We start from the raw sequence: 19,389 nt of genomic DNA, 5'->3' as shown, positions 1-19,389 counted from the left end.
CTTCAGCCTGTGCTTGCTGCCCAGCCCTGCTTTCTGCTGCTCATCTGCAAGGCGTTTCTATTAACAAATTACTTGTTGAAATGATTGAATGTAATTAAGAGCCTGGTTAGTGAAGGAATAAAGAGATCCTAATAATGTAGTGAATGTTTCCTAATGTATCAGCACATTTAATTCAGTTTGCATTCCAGTGCTGTTTTTTCCTCACCCTTACCCTCAGGATGGGTGAAGTTGTGGTGCACTCCGATAGATTCTTACCTTCCAACCCAATCCTTTTTGTGAATCTATGATGCCTCCTAATGTTAATTGCAAAAAGCCATCCATCTTATGGATCTGTAGAGCTTTGTTTACCCTTTCATGAGCATCTCAGTACTTCCATTGGCTGTTGTTTCAGAGAATATTTAGGTTGGCTCAGTGCTTTGTATTCTGCTCTGGTTAATGTCACTTAACCTTGCATTTGATCACTGACAAAACAATTCAGCAACAACCTAAACACGCGAGATAACAAAAACATTGTTTCTTTATTTCCCTCTTCAGCCAATGGGTCAGTATAACCTTCTGGATGAACAGAATAATAGAATCACAGAATCACAGAGTGGTTTGGGTTGGCAGGCACTGTAGAGCATATCTAGTTCCACTCTCCTGCCATGGTAAGGGACACCTTTCATTGGACCAGGTTGTTCAAGCACCCTGGTTTTGAACACTTTGGAGATGGGACAGCCACAGAGCAGCTGTGGCAGAGCTCCTCTGGGCAGAGCAGAGAGACTTCTGCTAGAGATTTACTTATAAAACATGGCTAAGGGGTCATGAAACTGTATTCTTGGGGGGCCTGAAGCAGAAGGAGTGATGGAAAATGTCATTTGGAGGATTTGCAGGCTATTTGCAGAGGCTGGCTGTGATTGTCCTTCACCTGCAGAGGCTTTTTAGAGTACCTGTCTGGGCACCTCTAAAACCCTGAGAACTTTTGGCCTCTTTACACAGATGATGTTAATGTGGGTATTAATAACACGTAAATAACAGCAAAGGGTTATCAGTCAGAGTAATTATTTCCAGTCATGTAAGGCAATTTTAAGAAGCTGAGCTGAAAAATACATTCGGAAGATGGGACTAGCATGGTTCTTTGTGCTGGGTGGGACCCTCTGCGAGAGGCATTGCTCTGAACATTGGACAACACCTGAAGCAGCCTAAAAATAATAGTATCAATATAGAAATAACAATAATAATACCAATATTGCAACAGCTGTTGATTAACAAATTCTGGTATTTATTTCTGAGGCCTTGATTACAAACATAGGGGTGGATCTGAGTGAATTCCTGTTGTCCTCTGGGCTCCTGGTTTTCTGATTTTTGTGTTCATTGTTTGGATGTGGAACAAGGTCTCCCAAACCAAGATATTGTGGGGAGAGGGACACTTCTATTCCGGCAGAGCTGCCAGCCAGGCATGCTAAGGTCTGGCAGGCACCTCTGTGGGGATTTGGGAGCCCATGTTTGAGTTTTTTAATCATGTGCTATGCCATAGAAACATTTGATATTAAAATAAAATAAGGACAAGTCACCAAAGGTGACAGAAATCAGCTCTGGTGTTGGGCTACAAATCCATCTTGAGTTGGTGAGCTCCCTTTGAACTAAAAGGGAATTTCCTTTCAGAAGGAAACAAGAAACTCAATTTGTTGCTTTAATATTGACTTTGCTGGGAAAAATACTTCACCCAGGGAACTGGCGATAGGTGCAGGTTTATTTAAGTGCATCTGCAGTCCTAGGTTGCAGGTACAACCCTCCAGCAGCTGGTTCCTTTTGCTCAGCCAGCACATGTGGAAATGATGCTTAGGGCTTCTGTTCTTCTGCCTGCACAAAAAAATTTGAAGTGGGTTTCCCCTGGACAAGATTTTCTTGACAGGTATAAGGACTAAATAATATTTTAAACTGGAATAAGGAGTCTGTGCCTGAATGAGGCTAGTAGAGAAAGATTGGTACAGGACCTTTTCCTTATCTTTGTTGGACAAAAGATCATAACCAGTGTTGACATTGACAGAATCAGAGGTTTTGGCTCACTGACACATTTATCCAGCATGTTCATCCTGCACATGATATTTTTCATTTGGATAATGGTTTTTATGGATGTTTATTTACAATAATAAAAATATAAATTAAAAACCACAAACAGTTAAACAAAATATAAATAATACAAACAAGTATTTATAATTTTGCAGGAGAAGTCTCAGTTTGGTGTCCTGTTCTGCCATAATACATGGCCTTATATCCAAGACCTTCAGTCTGGATTTTATACCTCCTGAGCATCCCTTACTAACTAGCAATTAATTAGTCCTGAGAGTGCTCCAGACAGGCAATTTGTAGTGACTTCTTAATAGCAAAGGGGGGAAAGGGAGAGGTTGTTGGTGATGAGACATTGCTGCTGATGAGTACCAGGGCGAAGGATGGAAATTGCCACTTATGATTGTTACTTTTAGCATTGCTGTCACAAGTAACATGTCACTGAACAGGAATAAAGTGGATAATTTGGATAATTCATCCCTTTTTTTTTTTTTTTGGCACAGCTACAGGTGAGGGTCTTGCTGTCAAAGCCACGTCTCCACTGTGAGACGCGCTGAGACGCTCCTGTCCTCCTGTGCTTGCAGGGAGCTGGACTCTGCCATGCTGCGGCGCCTGGAGAAGAGGATCCTGGTGGACCTGCCGAGTGAGGAGGCACGGCGGGTGATGATCCAGCACTGGCTGCCCCCCCTGAGCAACAGCGGCAGGCTGAAGCTGAGGACGGATCTGGATTACAGCCTGCTGAGCCAGGTGGGCAGGGCTGCAGCTGCTCCTGGGCCAGGGCAGTGATGAGAGCTGGGATAGCGCCTGGGCTGGGCGCCACCTCAGCTCCCCTGAGGCTCCAGCTGCCTTCAGGAAGCTCTGCCTGCAAAACGGTGTGTGCTGGTCCTCTCTGCTGGGCCAGCTTTTCAGCCTTAAATACAGGGAGACATCCAGCAACAGCAGATTTCATCACTGCTCTCGCCAGGCTGGGAGCACTTCCAATTCATCAGGGTAATGAACAGTTAATTGTGTAGGGAGGGTTTGTCACAACTCCACTGCTGCGGCAGAAAAGAGCATTTGGCATCGAAGAGATTCACTAGGTACCCCAGATTCCTTCCTGTAGCCCTTTGTCACGTCCTGGATTCTTTGGAAAGAGAATCCTAGAATGGTTTGGGTTACAAGGGAAGTCAAAGAGAATCTTGTTCCAACTTCCAGCTGTAAGCAGGAACACCTTCAATTAGCCCAGGTTGCTCAAGGTCCCAGCCCTTAAATATTTCACTTTACCCAGTTGAGATTCTTACATCTGTTTACAGAGACAATGCTGCTCAGTACCGGGTTCGTAAGGGAATACATTTACTTTATTTACTGGAAAGCTGAGGATAGACTCAGAAAGGTGGGTTTTATTTTACCTACAGAAAATTGGCATTTAGTAAGAAAATGCCCAGTATTTTTCGTGGTCCTATGAGGTATTGTGGGCATTCAAAAAATAACAAGCTACATAATTTTGAGGGGACAGTACAAAAAAAATTTAGATTTCTGTGTGTATATAAATGTGTATTTCAGACAGCAATAGACTTCATGAATATTTATATAAATACATAAACAACATATATGCCTGCAAATTCCATTTTTGTCTGATTCGTGAATTGTAATTTATTGTTCTGATCCCCTCACAGGAAACAAATGGATACTCTGGCTCAGACATAAAACTCGTGTGCAAGGAGGCAGCCATGAGACCAGTGAGGAAAATTTTCGATGCTCTTGAAAATCATCAGCCAGGTACTTTAGCTCTGAGCAGAGAATCTGGCTTGGGAAATGCTGATTTTCTGCTCTAACTCTTGGGATGAAGATTCTAACTCCAGCAGGTGGAGCTCTGATACCTGCCAGGGAAAGTTTTAAAATCTACAGTTCCAAACCCTGTTAAATTTCAAAAAATCAGGGCTTCTTTTAAAGCTGTCATTATTTGTGCTCTCAGTATAAATATAATTTTTAATTTACCTCACTACATTTAGTCTGTTGTTTTCCTGCATTAACTCTTGGACTAAGCATGGACATAAAATAGTATCTTTTGGTAATAGTAACAGGATTTATTCAATTCTCTTTTCTTTAGGTAACAGTAACTTGGCCATGATCCAGCTGGACACAATCACAACAGCTGATTTCCTGGATGTGATCACCCACACCAAGCCATCAGCAAAGAATCTAAGCCAGAAGTACATGGCTTGGCAGAGGGATTTTGAGTCTGTCTGACATGACAGCCCCAAAAATCAAAACCTTCCAAGCCATTTGCCATCTGAAGTGGCCTCCAAAGGATCAAATGGTGATGTGGAAGGAAATGCTGTTAATTCAAGGAACAAAATGAGGTGACAAGTGTCAGAGGGAAATCATTACTTTCAAAATGCAGGGGAGGGTGAAGGGTTGGTGGTTATTCTTTATTCAAAAAAGTTCTTATTGGAATCAATGTGATGGTGCAATCCTATGCAACAAAGCCTCCAGCCTTAATTTTATGTATAAAGACTTAAAAGATTGATTGATTGATTCTCAGTTTTTATTCATGACAGATTTTGGGTAAAATTGGAGCAAAGTTTAAAAGCAGATAGACAATTAGCGAAACCCTCCATTTCTGACACTCTGTAGAGCATTCCAGTCAGTGTAGCTTTCTTAGCAGAGACCTGCACCCTTCTTAATAAAACACAAAGTAGGCATTTTCAGTGAAATTCAGGACCTTAGCAGGGCATGTAAATTTGGCTAGTTTGTGACTATTTTCAGCTGAGTTCAAAGCCTTGAAGTGTGTTATTGTTGGGGTATTGCCAAGGTGAAAAAGGCAAGAAATTAAAGAAAAACTGCAGCAAACCAGCAGATTTACAATAATTAACTAGAAACTGTGTTGGTGGCTACCCAGTGCTGGTTTGCAGCCAGCCATAAAGCAGAATTGCAGAACCCCAGGATGGGTCAGGTTGGAAGGGACCAGAGAGGGTCACATCTGACCTCACCTCCCTGCTCCAGCAGGGCCATCCCAGAGCACAGGGCACAGGATTGTGTCCAGAGGGCTCTGGAATATCTCTGGTGAGGGAGACTCCACCCCTGTCTGGTGTCTGTTCAGGGCAGAGTTGTGCCTCCAGTGCAGGGGAATTGCTGGGCTCAGTCCCTGTCCGTGGCTCTGGTGCCATTGCTGGGCCTGGAGCAGAGCCTGGGTTCTGCTCTGCCCCTCCCTGCACCCAGGGACACCTAGGGACACCCAGGGACACCCAGGGCTCACAACCTGAGCAGCCCCAGCTCCCTGAGCCTGTCCTCCTTAGAGAGATGGTCCAGGTCCTTCCCCAGGTGTGCCAGCCTCCCCTGCCCATGGGTGCTGAGTGAGCTGTGCAGGATGTCAGATGTCCCCATGCTGGACTGTCCTGCTCATACATGTGGCCATGTGAGCAGCCAGCACTGCCACGTGTCCTGCACTCTTGTCATCAGAAATTCCAATGTTTTTTTCATTGTTTTGTTATTTTTTTCAGGCTCCAGGTGCTATCACTGCCCTCTGTCACCCTCCTTCTTGCTCAGCAAGACACTTCCCTTCCATGTAGTTCTCAATTTTCCTTGGGCTGGTGTGTCTGCATTCCAAGCACAAGAGTTGGGCATGCTTTCCAGCACATCCTGAGACCTCTGAGGCTCTGACAGTCCCTTTTAATTCCTGCAGCAGTCACAAATTGGAAGTCCCCAAGGGAAATGTCTTCAACAGATCTTGCTGATACATCTCCCAACTCCTGCACCTGACTGTGACCCCAGGTCACAGACCTCTCTTACATCCATCCTTCCAAGCAGAAACCAACAGGTTCAGAATGGCTGGCACAAAACCCAAACCTGTGAATTTATGCAAAACTGAAGCTGGCAGAACAAGGGCCCACAGACACTATCTAAAGATGTTCCTCAGAGGTCTCTTCTCCCAGGCAGAAGGTGTCATGTGAGAGGAAACAACCTCAAGCTGCACCAGGGAAGGTTCAGGTTGAATATTTGGAATTATTTATTCCTGGAAGAGATTGCCCAGCCCTGGCACAGCTGCCCAGGGCAGTGGTGCAGTCTCCAGCCCTGGAGGGATTTGAAAGCCATGTGGATGTGGCACCTGGGGATGTGGGTCAGTGGTGCCTTGGCTGTGCTGGGGAATGGTTTGACTCTATGATCTTAGACAACTTTTCCAGCCTAAATGATTCTGTGATTTATTCTTGTGTTTCCACTGCAGAATCTCCTCCATCCACCTATTCTGTTCACCCACCCTGACAGTCTAAATCTGAACGTAGTAACCACCCACCAAGGGAGGCTGCAGAGAGACACTGTCACATGTGAGGAATTCATTCATCACCATGGTTTTGTTTAACAAGAACGAGCATGGCTCATTAACACAAAACTGTATTTTCAATAAGGTTAATACTCCAGTAATGCATAATTACAATCTAATAATTTAACACACAGGAGCACTGTAAAACAACTGTAAAGGACTTTGATTATTACAGTTTGCAAATGGACCAGAAAAGCCATTTACAATCATTACAAAGTTGGTTCATATTGGGGGATGTAGTGCATAGGAAAAGCATTGCATGCTACAGAATTAAATTTCATTTTACAGCTCTGCTAACCAACTGTAAAAACTGGAATCTGTCCCCATGGCTTGTGAAGGATTTTTTCCATAACATTAAAAAGAAACAAAAAAATCCCCAACAAAAGTGAAATTTTGCAACTGTAGCATTAATAGGACCCTGCTGAAGCCTAATTTTAAAAAGTCGCAGTCTCTAAGGCATTTAATACCAGAGTTTTGTTTCTGTATCATTCTTTTTAATAACAGGATTTAATTAAAACATCTGTAAAATGCTGACAGTTTTTAATTTTATGTAAAATTTGAAAAGCAAATAACAGGATCTTCTCTAATGAAAGACAGCCGCAGTAGTTATTATTAAGCAATGGTGATATTTTCATTTAAGAGTCACTTCTAAACGTGCATAATCCCCACCTTTAAGTCAGAGCAGAGCAGAGACATCAGTGAAACCACTACAGGCCACTGAGGCTCTGTTGGTGTTTGAGCTTTATTTACTTGAGTGTTTTCAGTGCATGTTTTCAGTTTAGCTTATTCTGCAGAAGCTTTTCAGACAGCGCTCTTCATCAGGTATTCTTAGAAAAATGAAAATAAGAAAAACACTGCCCTGTGTGTGTGCCTGTGCTGGGCCCACATGGATCCCCTGCCCATCACAGCCCAGGGTGGTTTCTGATGGATTCTGATTTCAAGAATTAAGGAAATGGTGTGAAACAAATGTTTCTTCAAGCTACCTGTTCCCTTTCTCACAACATCTGCTTCAGGATATGTTCCACTGCCTCTGGGAAATTCTCACAGGTTAAGTAGGGAGCCGGGTTGATTTTGTCTTCATCTGCTGGACGGTATTTACCTGTAACAGATTAACACAAAGATCCCTCCACCAAACTCCTCTGAGTACCTTTTTTGTTTCCCTCCCCCCGAAAATTACCGTCTTGTAATAGCAGTACCAACCAGTAAAATGCCCATCTGGGCAAAAAAACACCCCATAAGGCTTCCCTAAACAAATGTTGAGCCCTCCTGGAGATTCCTCCAGGGGCAGCTCTGAATCAAAACTACTGTTAATTGCACTGGTTCATTCTGCTGTACTTGCAAATATCCACATTGTAGGTTCTTAAAATAATAATCATCATAGAATCCCAGAATGGTTTGGGTTGCAAGAGACCTTAAACCATATCTAGTCCCATCCCCTGCCATGGGCAGGGTCACTTTCCACTATCTCAGGGTGCTCCAAACCCCATCCAGCCTGACCTTGGACACTTTCAGGGATCCAGGGGCAGCTTCTCTGGGCACCCCGTGCCAGGGCCTGCCAACTCTAACAGGGAAGGATTTCCTCCTAAAACTTCTAACCTAAATTTCATGTCGTTCATTTTGAACCCAATACTCCCTGTTCTGTCAATACAGTTCCTGATGAAGAGTGCCTCTCTGAAGACTCTTCTGAAGAAAAGCAGGATTATTTCCCTTCATTTTCAACATATCACACTGTGTGGCATGAGCAGCTGCCACCTCAAAGAGACCTTTCCAGTCTAAGGGTCTATCAACAACACAAAGAGTACCTGTCAATCCTTCCAGGTTCCACTTCCATACAAAGCAAAATTAATAATGACCTTGTAATTATTGAGGAATGTCACCAGAGCTCCTGCACGATCAGAGGTTACATTGCTGTGACTGATTTTGGCAATCTAAGCTGTGACAGTAACAGTTCCCTCTGTTCTGGGATTACTGCTCTGAATTTTTGAGTCAGAGCAAAAATTCACACCTACAAGAGCAGCTGTCCCTAACTTTGGTCACCCTGCCCTTAAACTGGGGGTGTGTGCTGTGTTCTAGCCCTGTGGTCACAATGTTCTGCTTGACAGGCTGCCTCTGCCCCACCCCAGAGTGATGTGGAAGGTGGGGGCTGGCCCCAGGGCTCAGAGCACCTTCACTTCTGGGCACAGGGTGAGATCACTGAGGGCACCACTGTCTCCTGAAATGACTGATCCATCGAGTACTTACCTGTCCTCACCAAAATCCCACGCATGCCTGCCTGCTGGGCACCACCAACATCATCCCTGCAATCCTAGGACACAGCAGGAGAGCACTGGGTTAGTGGGCACAGACATTTCCATAACCTTTTGTGCTTTGCACATCACTTAAAAAGCAGCGACACAGTCAGATCTTTCAGCCACCCCATCGGTCACACTGTCACAGGAGTGGTTTTCTGTGTGCTCTCTGCCTGATCAAGTAGTGACTGAAGTAAGAGAGAAAACCCCATGGCTTACATACTAAATCCTGTGAGCTTTCATGGAAATGTTTAGGTTGGAAAACCCCTCTAACATCACTGAGTCCAACCATTCCCCCAGCACCGTGCAGGTCATGACTGACCTATGTCCCAGCTTTTAAACCCTTCCAGGGATGGGGATTGCACCAATGCCCTGGCAGGTGTGCCAGTGCTCAAAGTCCTATTTCATGAAGAATTTTTCTCTAATATCCCATCTAAACTTCCCCTGGCCCAGCCTGAGCCATTCCCTCTCCTCCTGTCCCTGTTCCATGGGAGCAGAGCCCAACTCCCCCGGCTGTCCCCTCCTGTCAGGAGCTGTGCAGAGCCACAAGGTCCCTCCTGAGCCTCCTTTTCTCCAGGCTCAGCCCCTTCCCACCTGCCTCAGCTGCTCCTGGGCTCTTCCCCAGCTCCATTGGAAGCTCTGGAGCCCCCTGTGCAGGCCCTGCCCAGCGTGGAGGGCAGCACTGCACGGCTGGGCAGTGAGGAGGGGTTTGTCCCACGTACATCTCCGATCATGACGGCCTCCTCGGGGGCACAGTCAGTGCCCCGCAGAGCCTCCAGGAAGAAGGTCTTCTCTGGCTTCCCCACCACAGTGGCTTTGGTGTCTGTTGCATACTCCAGCCCTGTAACAAAAGGTCCAGGTCCCAGACAGAGGCCATCCTTCTTCTTGAAATACCTGGCTTTATGGATCGCTATGAGAGGCGCCCCATCAAGAATCAACCTAAAGAAAGAATGAATGAAGAAGAGAGTACAGAAATTCTATTAAAGGAATTATATTTACAAGCCTCAGGAGGCTTTCACACAATCCCAAGGGTTGAAATGGACCTTAAAGCCCATCCAGTCCCACGTCCTGCTATGTGCAGGGACACCTTCCACTCTCTCAGGTTGCTCCATGCCCTATCCAACCTGGCCTTGGACACTTCCAGGGATCCAGAGGCAGCCACAGCTTCTCTGGGTACCCTGTGCCAGGGCCTCAGCACCCTCACAAGGAACAATTTCTTATAAGTACAGGATGAATCATTTGACCTTTATATTTTAGCATTGAAGGAATTACAGTGACAAGTTACATTAAAAAAAAACCCTCAAAGCCATTTGAGGCATTCACATCCCTCTGAATTTCCCCATTAACCCAGGGAGTTTGAGCAGGCTCACTTCCACAGAACCTGCAAATCATCTTTAGTTCTCTCATTTCTGTTTTGTGCCCTGCAGACTTTCCTTCAGCAGACACTGCATCCCCCTGTCCTGCAGCAAAGGGAAGCTGTGTGGATGCTGCACTACAGGAATGCTTCTCATGCACCAAGCACAGCAGTATTATTGCAGTCTTCCCCTCCCCAGTTTCAGTGCAAAAAGCTCTGAACTGCCATCTGGATTGCCAAGCCTTTTCCCTTTGATTTTACACTTTTTCCACCTAATGCAGGTCATTCCAATCCTTATCACAACAGTGTAAAACACTGGCTGTTACTCTCAAGGCAGAAAGGAGGATTTATTTTCCTCTTAACCCCTGATTTGCTAAACAAAACAAAAGCCTTTAAGAAAACAATGTCTTGCTTTTCCCTGTTGTAAGAGGCTGGCTGAGGTGAGCTGGATTCTCCTTGGGGATGTCTGCAGAGCAGTCTGGAAGCTCTGAGCAGGGCATAAATGATATTTAATTTCACTTAATTATCACAAAACACTCCTATTGAATCAATGCATTCCAAAGCAAGCTGAACAAGAAGAAAGCTGGGCTGTGTTTCTGTGAGCAGCCAGACATGTTCATGATGGGAAGATGCCTCTAGGACACAGAAAAATTTAATTTGACAGCATCACCACAACCACTATGTTAAGCAGTTTTTAGGAGAGATCTCACCTGAGAGAATTCTTTTAAACATGGCATCAAAATCCCACTTACACAGGAAGAGAAATTTAGTCTCAGCCATTTTCAAGTGGTGCCTGGAGAATGGCCAGACACTGTATATGTTGTTTTGGGAGTCATGTTGGGTTAGATTTACCTGAGTTAATGTTGGGTGTCAATGGAATAGTTGCCTACCATGTAATTAGTCAGCCTGGGCTCCTCACAGTTGGTGCAGAGGAAAAGGTACTCCTAGGGCACAGTTCAACTGTCCTATTTTAAGCACTATTAGGTAAAAAAATGCCCTGAAGTGCCTCCCTTATCCCTCCAGATCCCCAGCAAAGACACAGGAACCTGCACTTAGATATCTGCATTTAATCAGATTCACCTCAGAGTTCTGCAATCCCAATGCGTTTCCTTTTTCAATGCATATCCCAAGTGACTTAAATTATCTGAGCATTAAAGGAGAAGGAATAGGGCAAGGCTCAACAAGAAGAGAATGTGCTGGTGGCCAGTGTTTCCATCAGGCCTAACAAAACTGACACCAGCAAAAGTTTATCCCCTATAGAGAACTTGGGGAAAAACCCAGAAAAAAATCAGCCCAGGCAGAACCCATCCTGGGTTTTTTTAAGTGTCTTGGTCTTCAGCCCAAAGCAAACAACGGATATTATTCAACAATTAATATATTCAGGACAGAAACACAAATCAATAAAATGATGTAAGAACTGGGATACTCAATAGGTTAAGCTCATGCAGTTGTGAAATTAAGAGTCCACTCATGATCCAAAGTAAAATTCCAAAGTCAATGCCTTTGGCAAGGCTCACTAATGAGGCAGACAGGGTCAGTTTGGGTCAACATCTGTTGATGCAACGTAGAATTGGCAGCAGATGAGGACAGCATTGGCCTCCCACTCCAAGAAACCTCCCTAAGACACTGGTGGGCAGTAACTGATACACCCTCTTCTAATTTTATGGATATAAAGACAGGTTAAGGTGCTTGATATCAGGGTTTTCACTGGATTTGAAGGTGCAGAACTGTGGTAGCCACCATCCTGTGAGCAAAGATGGGAAAGGGCTCTTCACACACATCACCAGGGCTATGCTCAGCTACAGGCTCACATCCAGTATTTGAAAGCTGAAGGCTTTTCAAGTTAAAATCAAGAGTGTGGAGTCAAGCCAGAGCCAGAGAGAAGGACACATGGCTCTGCACACACTGTTGCAACCTGGCTCATATATGGTCACAGATGAAGTATTACCTGACTTACCCCTCAGCCTAGAGGCAAAAAGAGCATTAAAAATAAACCACTCAAGATCAGCTCCATAGCCCACCTGGCCTGAGAGGTTGTGCTGGCCACTCCTGAACAGAAGATGCTTCAGAAGATACTGCTGGATATCCTGCATTAGGTAGGTAAGGAATAATCTGCCCGAAATCCTGGATTTCCTTTCCTATAGCACACAGGCTCTCAAGGCTGGGCTTTGAACACAGAATCTGCCTCTCCTCTTGGAAAGTAAAAAAAACAGCCTCAGGCTGTGCCAGGGCAGGTACAGGCTGGACATGAGGAGGAATTTTCCCATGGAAAGGCTGGTCAGGCTGGTATTGGAAGGAGATGCCCAGGGAGGTGTTGGAGTCTCCATCCCTGGAGGTGTACAGGGAAGGCTTGGATGTGGCACTCAGTGTTCTGGGCTGGTGACACAGTGGGATTGGTCACAGGTTGGACTCAATGGGATGGGAGTCTTTTCCAACCCAAGTAATTATGTAAATGCTTCCCCACATCCCTAGTTTTGTGTATTTCCACTTGAGGAATTGCTAACTTTTCCCCTCACTGACAGCTGTGACTGTACTTTGCAGTTTATTTAGACTGAAAGCTGTAAAAATGAGGTCTGGACTGCCTGAAGTTCTTGCTGGAGAACCCAAATCCCACAAGATTAGTGGCTCCCTCACAAGCTGCATAGTGTGTGATATTCCTACACCCTTTTCTTCCCAGAAAGAGAAGAGAGCCTAGCACAAGACAGCTCCCACTCCACCCCCAGCCAGGGGCTGCCTTACCGAAAGGCTCTGTTCATCATCTCGTAGTGGAAGTGCTCAGGAGCCAGTCCCACCACCACAGCATTGGGGTTGTCTGTGCCAATCCCTGGGAAATCAGAACAAGACTCTGAGCAGACAGGATTTAATTCACACTTAGCAGCCCACAGTCAGCAAAGTGCATTTAATCACTTTAAGGCAAAACCAAACATTTTCTGACACAGTCGTATCACAGAGACTGCTTTTATGTCTTTTATAGATGAAGAAAACATCTGTGGAAAAGGTGCTGGTCTATCCAGACTGTTCCATCCTCTAAGATCTGGACAGTCTTAACAGCAGCTGTGGGATGATTCTGCCACCACTCCCACTGAAATACAGGACACAAAAATCCCTCCTTTAATTCAATGATTGCTTGCCATCTGAGAATCCCTTTCTACATATATTTATGTTCTTTGTAAGACAGTAAGGCAGGAATTCAAGTGAATCCCATCCAGTTTTTCTATTCCCTCTAGCCACAGGAAATTCCACTGACTGCTGTGTCTGATTCTGATAATAAAGACAGTACTGCAGCACACCCCAAAAGCTGTTAACCTAGATAAATTTGGGCTTTTCTGGAAGGTCTTTTTTCAAAGTGGATTAATGCCTTTGGGAACAGCTCCACTGCAGTACCACCCCTGGACAGAACCAGCAGTGGAAGCAGAGTAGCACCAACAGGAGGGTTTTACTAATGGCATGTTATCAGCTGAGGATTTTGTTCCACCTTCAAACACACCCTCTGCACCTTTAGAAGGACAACCAGAGCTCCTGCTGGCTGAGGTCTCCTACTGCATGTCCCCCATGTGGCTCAGCCAGCAAAACATCCACTCAGAGGTGCCACGGTGGACTTGTGATATCACCCAGAACCATCTGAGTCCTTAAACCAGGGGAGGATTCCTTCATCTGCCTGTGACCAGCTTTAACAGAGAGATTAGCCAAGAACAGCTCAACAGCAGCCATTAACTGGAATTTAAAGAACTCTCCACTGTACTTGCATGTTCCAAAAGCAGCACTGAGGAAATGTGAGCCAAAGACCTTGTAGCAAAAACAAGCTAAACAACCCATTCCAAATCCCAGCAATACAGATGATGCACCAAGGTGTCCCCATGTTACCTCTGTCTCTGCCATCTTTTATAAAATTAGTATCAGCTCCTGAAAAGCTAATGGAAAAGATCCCAAAACCATGGAGGCTGAGCTGATTTAAATGCTGTCAGTGAAAGAGCTGCTGCCTCTGCTGTTTCTCACCCAGGAAAGCTTTCCAAGGAGCACAAATATTGCTGAATATTGCTGGGGGCACATTTCTCTGGATATGCTGTTAGGTAGAACAGATTTAGACTAGAGCAGTTATACTGCTCTTACAGAGGCTTTTCTCCTAAACATTGACCTCTCTGAAGATTTCTGACCAGACTATGGCACCAAAATTTAACAGGAAATTCCTAGATCCTGGCAAGATTAGAACCTACTTAAATTACACAGCCAAAAGATTTCAGTTTGTAAGGCAAGGACAAGGCAAGTATATCTCTGCTGCCTTGACTTTAAATAAAAAAAAAATTCAGTGTACAGTATACAGTTTTCAACTCTGAGCATGTTAAAAACGTGGGTATCTTTGCTACTCTCAATGTCCAAGTGAGAACACACCATTTTCTGCTCCCCTGACTGCTGAGGGAGGGAAATGGGAGCATCTGACAGCAAAGCAGATTTTAAACAATCTTTAGGGGTGACAATTTAGAGAAGTCAGGGTGATGAACCTTCTGTCATCAGTGAAGGTATCCAGGTACATGGGCTGAAACCTAAATGTTCAATATAAGATAAGCAATTGCCTGGAGATTTTGCATTTAATAATAATCTATTAACAGAGAAAAAGCCTACTGTGTATGCCTACACACTATTTGTTCAGGTCTTTGAGTAAAACATCTGCTGGAAGTCAGGTATTGTGCAAATTGACATATCTTTGCTATTAAAAAAAAAAACAGCACTGGCAGGGCCAAGAAAGTACCAATGACCTGGTGATAACTATTACTTCATATCTTACACTAGAAATTGATGGAAAGTATTGAGTTTTACCTGAATTCCTGACTATTTGAAGGCCTTGGCTGCCATTCCCACTGCTCCTCAAGAAGATACAACTTCAGGCTTTTCAACAACTTTTTGATGTTTGATTTAAAATGAAGAAAGGACATTTATGACCCTGCAGAATTCCACATTTCAGGCTCCACCATGGCTGGTGGTCTGTAGATGATTAAGAACACAAAGTCTCCCTAGCTGCTCATTAACTGCTGTTCATTAATTAGCTGCTTCCTGAGCACCTCACCTGTGAAATCAGGCAGGGCCTTATCATCCACCAGGAGCAGGGGCCGCACTTGCTGCTGCTCCAGGAGGTTCCTGGCTGCTGTCAGGGAGGTGAAGATCTCGTGCTCGGCGATGTCGAACCCCAGCCCCGTCAGCCTCTCCAGCAGGTCCCTCTTGCTCTCCTTGGTGGTGTTGGTCACAAACCGGACGGTCACCGGGGCACTGCGCAGCCTGGGGGGGACACAAGGGCAAAGTGGACACAGGCTCCTCCTGCTCTCACATCTGTGCTTCTCTCTGGGGCTAAAAACAGGCCCAAAGATGAAAAGAGCATACAGAAGACTGGTGCCGCACAGAAACTTCTGTGATGTGGAACAGACAGCAAGAATTACACCCCCCCAGGCCAAGACAAGTCATCCTTCCCTCCTCTCCCTCATCTACCACAAAAATTCCTGAGGAAAACAGTGATTCCAACTCCCTCTTCACAGCAGCAGCCAGCACATCCATGATAACTAATTCAAAAAGCCTTTTTATTCAAACTACATAATAAATAAGCCAGTCCCAGTTCTTGATCAAAATAAGCGAACAAAAGAAGCTTGTTGCTGAATTAATATATTGAACTCCACTGCTGGGTGAATTTCCCAGCAGCTGTGGCTCCAGGAGCCTGTGTTATCTTGGTGGTGGTTTTATGTCAGCTTCTGCAGCCACTTCCCCCTTTCCTGAGGAACACCAGTATCATATAAAACCACGTTATTTCCCTGTGCTGACAGTAAATGCTACCAAACAATCAAATAATTTTAAGTGACAGTTTCAACAGCATTCCCTTTAATTATTCCCCCACCATCACTTTCTTTGTTGCTATAGGAACAAACACAGGCATCAGGACTGTGTGGAGAACATCAGAGAAAAGTTGGAGACTTGCTTCCACCTGCCACTTCCTTCTCCTGTTTATCTCTTGTTTTACACTGACCCTTCACAGGTGTGAGCTGATAAAAGAGTCCCCTGGTTGATAATAAAATAAAAATTAATATGATTTTTCCCTCTGGCCCTCAATAGGGAACTATGAACATAGTAACCCTAAAACAGACATCTCTCCATTTGTTCCCTAAGCAAACTGCATGCCATTCCCTCCAGCTTCTCTTTGGGAAAGACAGGGAATGGACTGGCAGAAAGGAGAGTGGGATAGTAATTTTTTTCAAACCTCTGAGCAAAGAGACCTGGCTGTTCTCTGCCACCAGCTCCCCATACCTGTGACAGCACATTTATATTACATGGAATTTCGGGAACATTGACTCTCACCTGGCACAAGTTCTCCCTGAAGCAGGAAACAGTGCAGTGAGGGAAAGGGCAATGAATGAATAGCCAGAGTTTCACCAGTTTTTACTTCCTTGCAATTTTACATCTTAAGGACATAATCATTTCCACGGTATTACCTGTGGGAAATGTAGCTTCCTCATCCCTCTGTGAACTTTTCCTCTGAGCTACAGTCCAGCTGTATAAAACCCTTAGCAGCCCATTCAGCTCCAGTAGAGAGTTCAGTTCTGCTCCTATATCCTATTAATCTTTAGTGCCCCAGAATTTTAAAGTGTTCCCCTTCATTCACCACAGTATCACCTATCCCTTTGGGATTTTTCCTCATCCATTGCAAGATGTTTTCTCCAGGAAAAGACCACAGATATTCCTGGGATTTTGTGTCCTATTTCACCACTGATTGGTTGGAATAAGGCACTTTGCTGTGCCTCAATATCTTTAAGCACCCTTTAACCACAAGAGTTAATTTGACAGCCCTGTTTATTAATGTGTTGAAATTCCTATAAAAGAAAAAACAAATAAGGTTGTGTACCCAGCAGAAAGAAACTATAAAACAGCAATAACCAAGAAAAGCCTTCTCTGAATGAAATGAAAACTCTGCAGAGGTTGCCTTGCTTGCTAGAGCAAGCTTTTCTGTCATCCCACTTTATCTCAGCACAGATCTAAAAGAGCTGACAGATGATCAGAGCCCCAAGGAACAGCTCAGCTGAACTGATTTTGGGGTAATTCACCCAAACTCAGCTTTGGCTGTGGCTGTCTCATCTGTGAATCAGTGGAGACAATTTCAATATTGGAGGTTTTATGTCTAGAAAAGGCTTAGAAAACACAGAAAGAGCCACCGAGGAAAGCAGCAGGGGCTGAGGTGACACCAATTTCTCTCTCCACCCTTTGCCGAGCTCTCCTGGCACGAACACAGCGTGGAGGATTCGGCCGCGTGCTCACTCCACTCACCCACCCGTCTGTGCAAACAGCACTGACACAACCTCCCAGAGCAAACCCAAAAATTAAAAAAAAAAAAAAAAAAGAGGGCAAACTTGCTTTTTGAGGGCCTCCTGGGCGCCGGGCACGGCCGAGTCCTCGACGTGGAGGGTGCCATTGAGATCCACCAGCACGGCCTTCAGCGCGCGCCGCGCCGCCATCGCCCCACCGAGGCACCCTGTGGGGGATTTTTAAAAAAAAACCCCACATTAACTGATTGCAAAGACTCTGCTCGTTCTTTAAGTGCATCCAAACAAAATAAAGCTCTCTGAATGACTCAAGGGCGCTGGGGAGAGAGAGGGACATTTGAGATTGCTGTCTTGACACCTCAGTGAGAATATTTCAGCAAGTCCCACCAACAGCAACAATGAAAATGAAGACACAGTGCTCTAAAGCTGTGTCTCTAAAGGTCTAAAGCTGCATTTAGGCTCAAAATGCTCTGCCAAAGTGGATGTTGTTATTTTATTTTTGTAAGAGAGACCCAGGGTGATGCAGCCCACCCCCCAGCCATTCCGAGAGTGCTCAGTGACAGTCAGGATTTTTGCAGATTTTTAGCCTGGAAGCTCTCAGGCATATCCAGTACCTCGAAGGTTCACTGCACACTCGTGCAAAAGGGGCTTTTTTTTCTGGTTCCATGTACTTAGCCCAAAATAAAAGCCAGGATTTGAAGCATAAAGGCACCAGGGAAGGAACAGAGAGGTGATGTTTGAGTCCCCAGGATAAAGATCTGTCTTCAGAAACACTTCCCCTCATGTGGGCTGCAAGCGCTGCATTTTGCTCCATGAAAAGTCTGAGGAGCTGTTTCTCAGAAAATGTCCAATACGGCAAGGTTTTCTCCTGTTCATTAGACAAGAGCCATCTGAAAGAGCTGAGTGAGTTGGGATTATAGAAGAGAAGCTTTGAGGTGATCTGATTTTAGCTTTTCAGTGCCTGAGGGACAATTGCCAAGTGATGGAGGGACAGCACACAGGGAATGGCTTCCCAGGGCCAGAGGGCAGGCACAGATGGGAGATTGGGAATTAGGAATTGCTGGCTGGGAGGGTGGGCAGGCCCTGGCACAGGGTGCCCAGAGCAGCTGGGGCTGTCCCTGGATCCCTGGAAGTGTCCCAGGCCAGGATGGATGGGACTTGGAACAACCTGGGATGGTGAAAGGTGTCCCTGCCCATGGCAAGGGGTGGGATGAGCTTTAAAGTCCCTTCTACCCAAACCACTCTGGGATCTGCCAACCCTACAAAATTTTGTGACTAAAATTTTGTGTTCAGCTGGTTTGGTTACAGACCGCATGCAGCACGTCTGTAATTCTAAAAAATCACACAGAGCAGTCAGCACCATGACTGGAACCTGCCCTAATAAATTTCTGTCAGCTTTATCTTTGCAGACGGTTTTATAAATGGTCATGTGAGCCTGGGGTCTCAGGTACATCACACACACAACAGAAAACTTTGATATTCCACATTGTTATTCCTGCGGTAAGAAAATAAATAAAAATGCTTCTTTTACTGTATGGCTGTTGATACAAAAGCCAAAGTTAAATATTAATGACACACAGCTGAAAATAGAAGTCTTAAAGAAGCTTCATCAATTTCAATGGAAATTGCTCCTACTATTACTGTTATTACTACTACTATTACTGTTTTTATTTTACTGTTACTGTTTATTTTTACCCTACATTTCCATCGGTTCTGCTGTTCACGGTGCATTTATTTGGGAAATATGGCAGTTATGTACAGAGCCAGTTTCCAGCACAGCCTAATTTCAAAGGAAAAGCTCATAGATTGACAAGAAGTCCTAAAAGACCTCCAGAACCTCAGTTTCCCTAATCACATCCCAACGAAAACTCACCTTGTCAGGACAAAGGGACACCCCAGCCACGGTCTCTGGTAAAAGGACACAAGGAACACAAGACACAACCTAAGGGAAAGAGGGATATATTCTATAAAAATATATAGGGTTATATACGTCTCTCGGTGGTATGATACTGATGGCACAGGCGCCTCCCCCGTCTCGCGGGGATGGTACCGCCCCTTCCCGCCAGCTCACAACGGGCACACGGGCTGGCCCATTCCCTACCG

At 45.0% G+C, this 19,389-nt stretch overlaps 2 protein-coding genes across 4 annotated transcripts in view; one reads left to right on the top strand and one right to left on the bottom strand.

The window, feature by feature from the left end:
- Positions 1-4,558, top strand: part of KATNAL2 (katanin catalytic subunit A1 like 2) — a 28,229-nt gene extending 23,671 nt beyond the window's left edge. For all 3 annotated transcript variants that reach the window (XM_077790034.1, XM_077790033.1, XM_077790032.1), the window contains 3 exons: positions 2,634-2,796; positions 3,705-3,807; positions 4,139-4,558. In XM_077790034.1, the coding sequence (XP_077646160.1) occupies positions 2,634-2,796; positions 3,705-3,807; positions 4,139-4,278 (406 nt within the window). In that variant the 3' untranslated portion in view covers positions 4,279-4,558. The remainder of the gene's footprint in view (positions 1-2,633; positions 2,797-3,704; positions 3,808-4,138) is intronic.
- Positions 4,559-6,402: 1,844 nt separating this feature from the next.
- HDHD2 (haloacid dehalogenase like hydrolase domain containing 2) lies at positions 6,403-19,274 on the bottom strand. The gene is made up of 7 exons (XM_021535530.2): positions 19,160-19,274; positions 17,378-17,495; positions 15,054-15,262; positions 12,731-12,815; positions 9,360-9,576; positions 8,591-8,654; positions 6,403-7,448 (listed from the first exon to the last, which is right to left on the bottom strand). The coding sequence occupies exons 2-7, from the start codon at positions 17,476-17,478 to the stop codon at positions 7,345-7,347; spliced, it is 780 nt and encodes a 259-aa protein (XP_021391205.1). The 5' UTR covers positions 17,479-17,495; positions 19,160-19,274; the 3' UTR covers positions 6,403-7,344.
- Between the last annotated feature and the right edge of the window lie 115 nt (positions 19,275-19,389).

Source organism: Lonchura striata, chromosome Z (assembly GCF_046129695.1).
Source record: "Lonchura striata isolate bLonStr1 chromosome Z, bLonStr1.mat, whole genome shotgun sequence".
NCBI lineage: Eukaryota > Metazoa > Chordata > Aves > Passeriformes > Estrildidae > Lonchura > Lonchura striata.
This window is presented reverse-complemented; position numbering and strand designations above follow the sequence as displayed.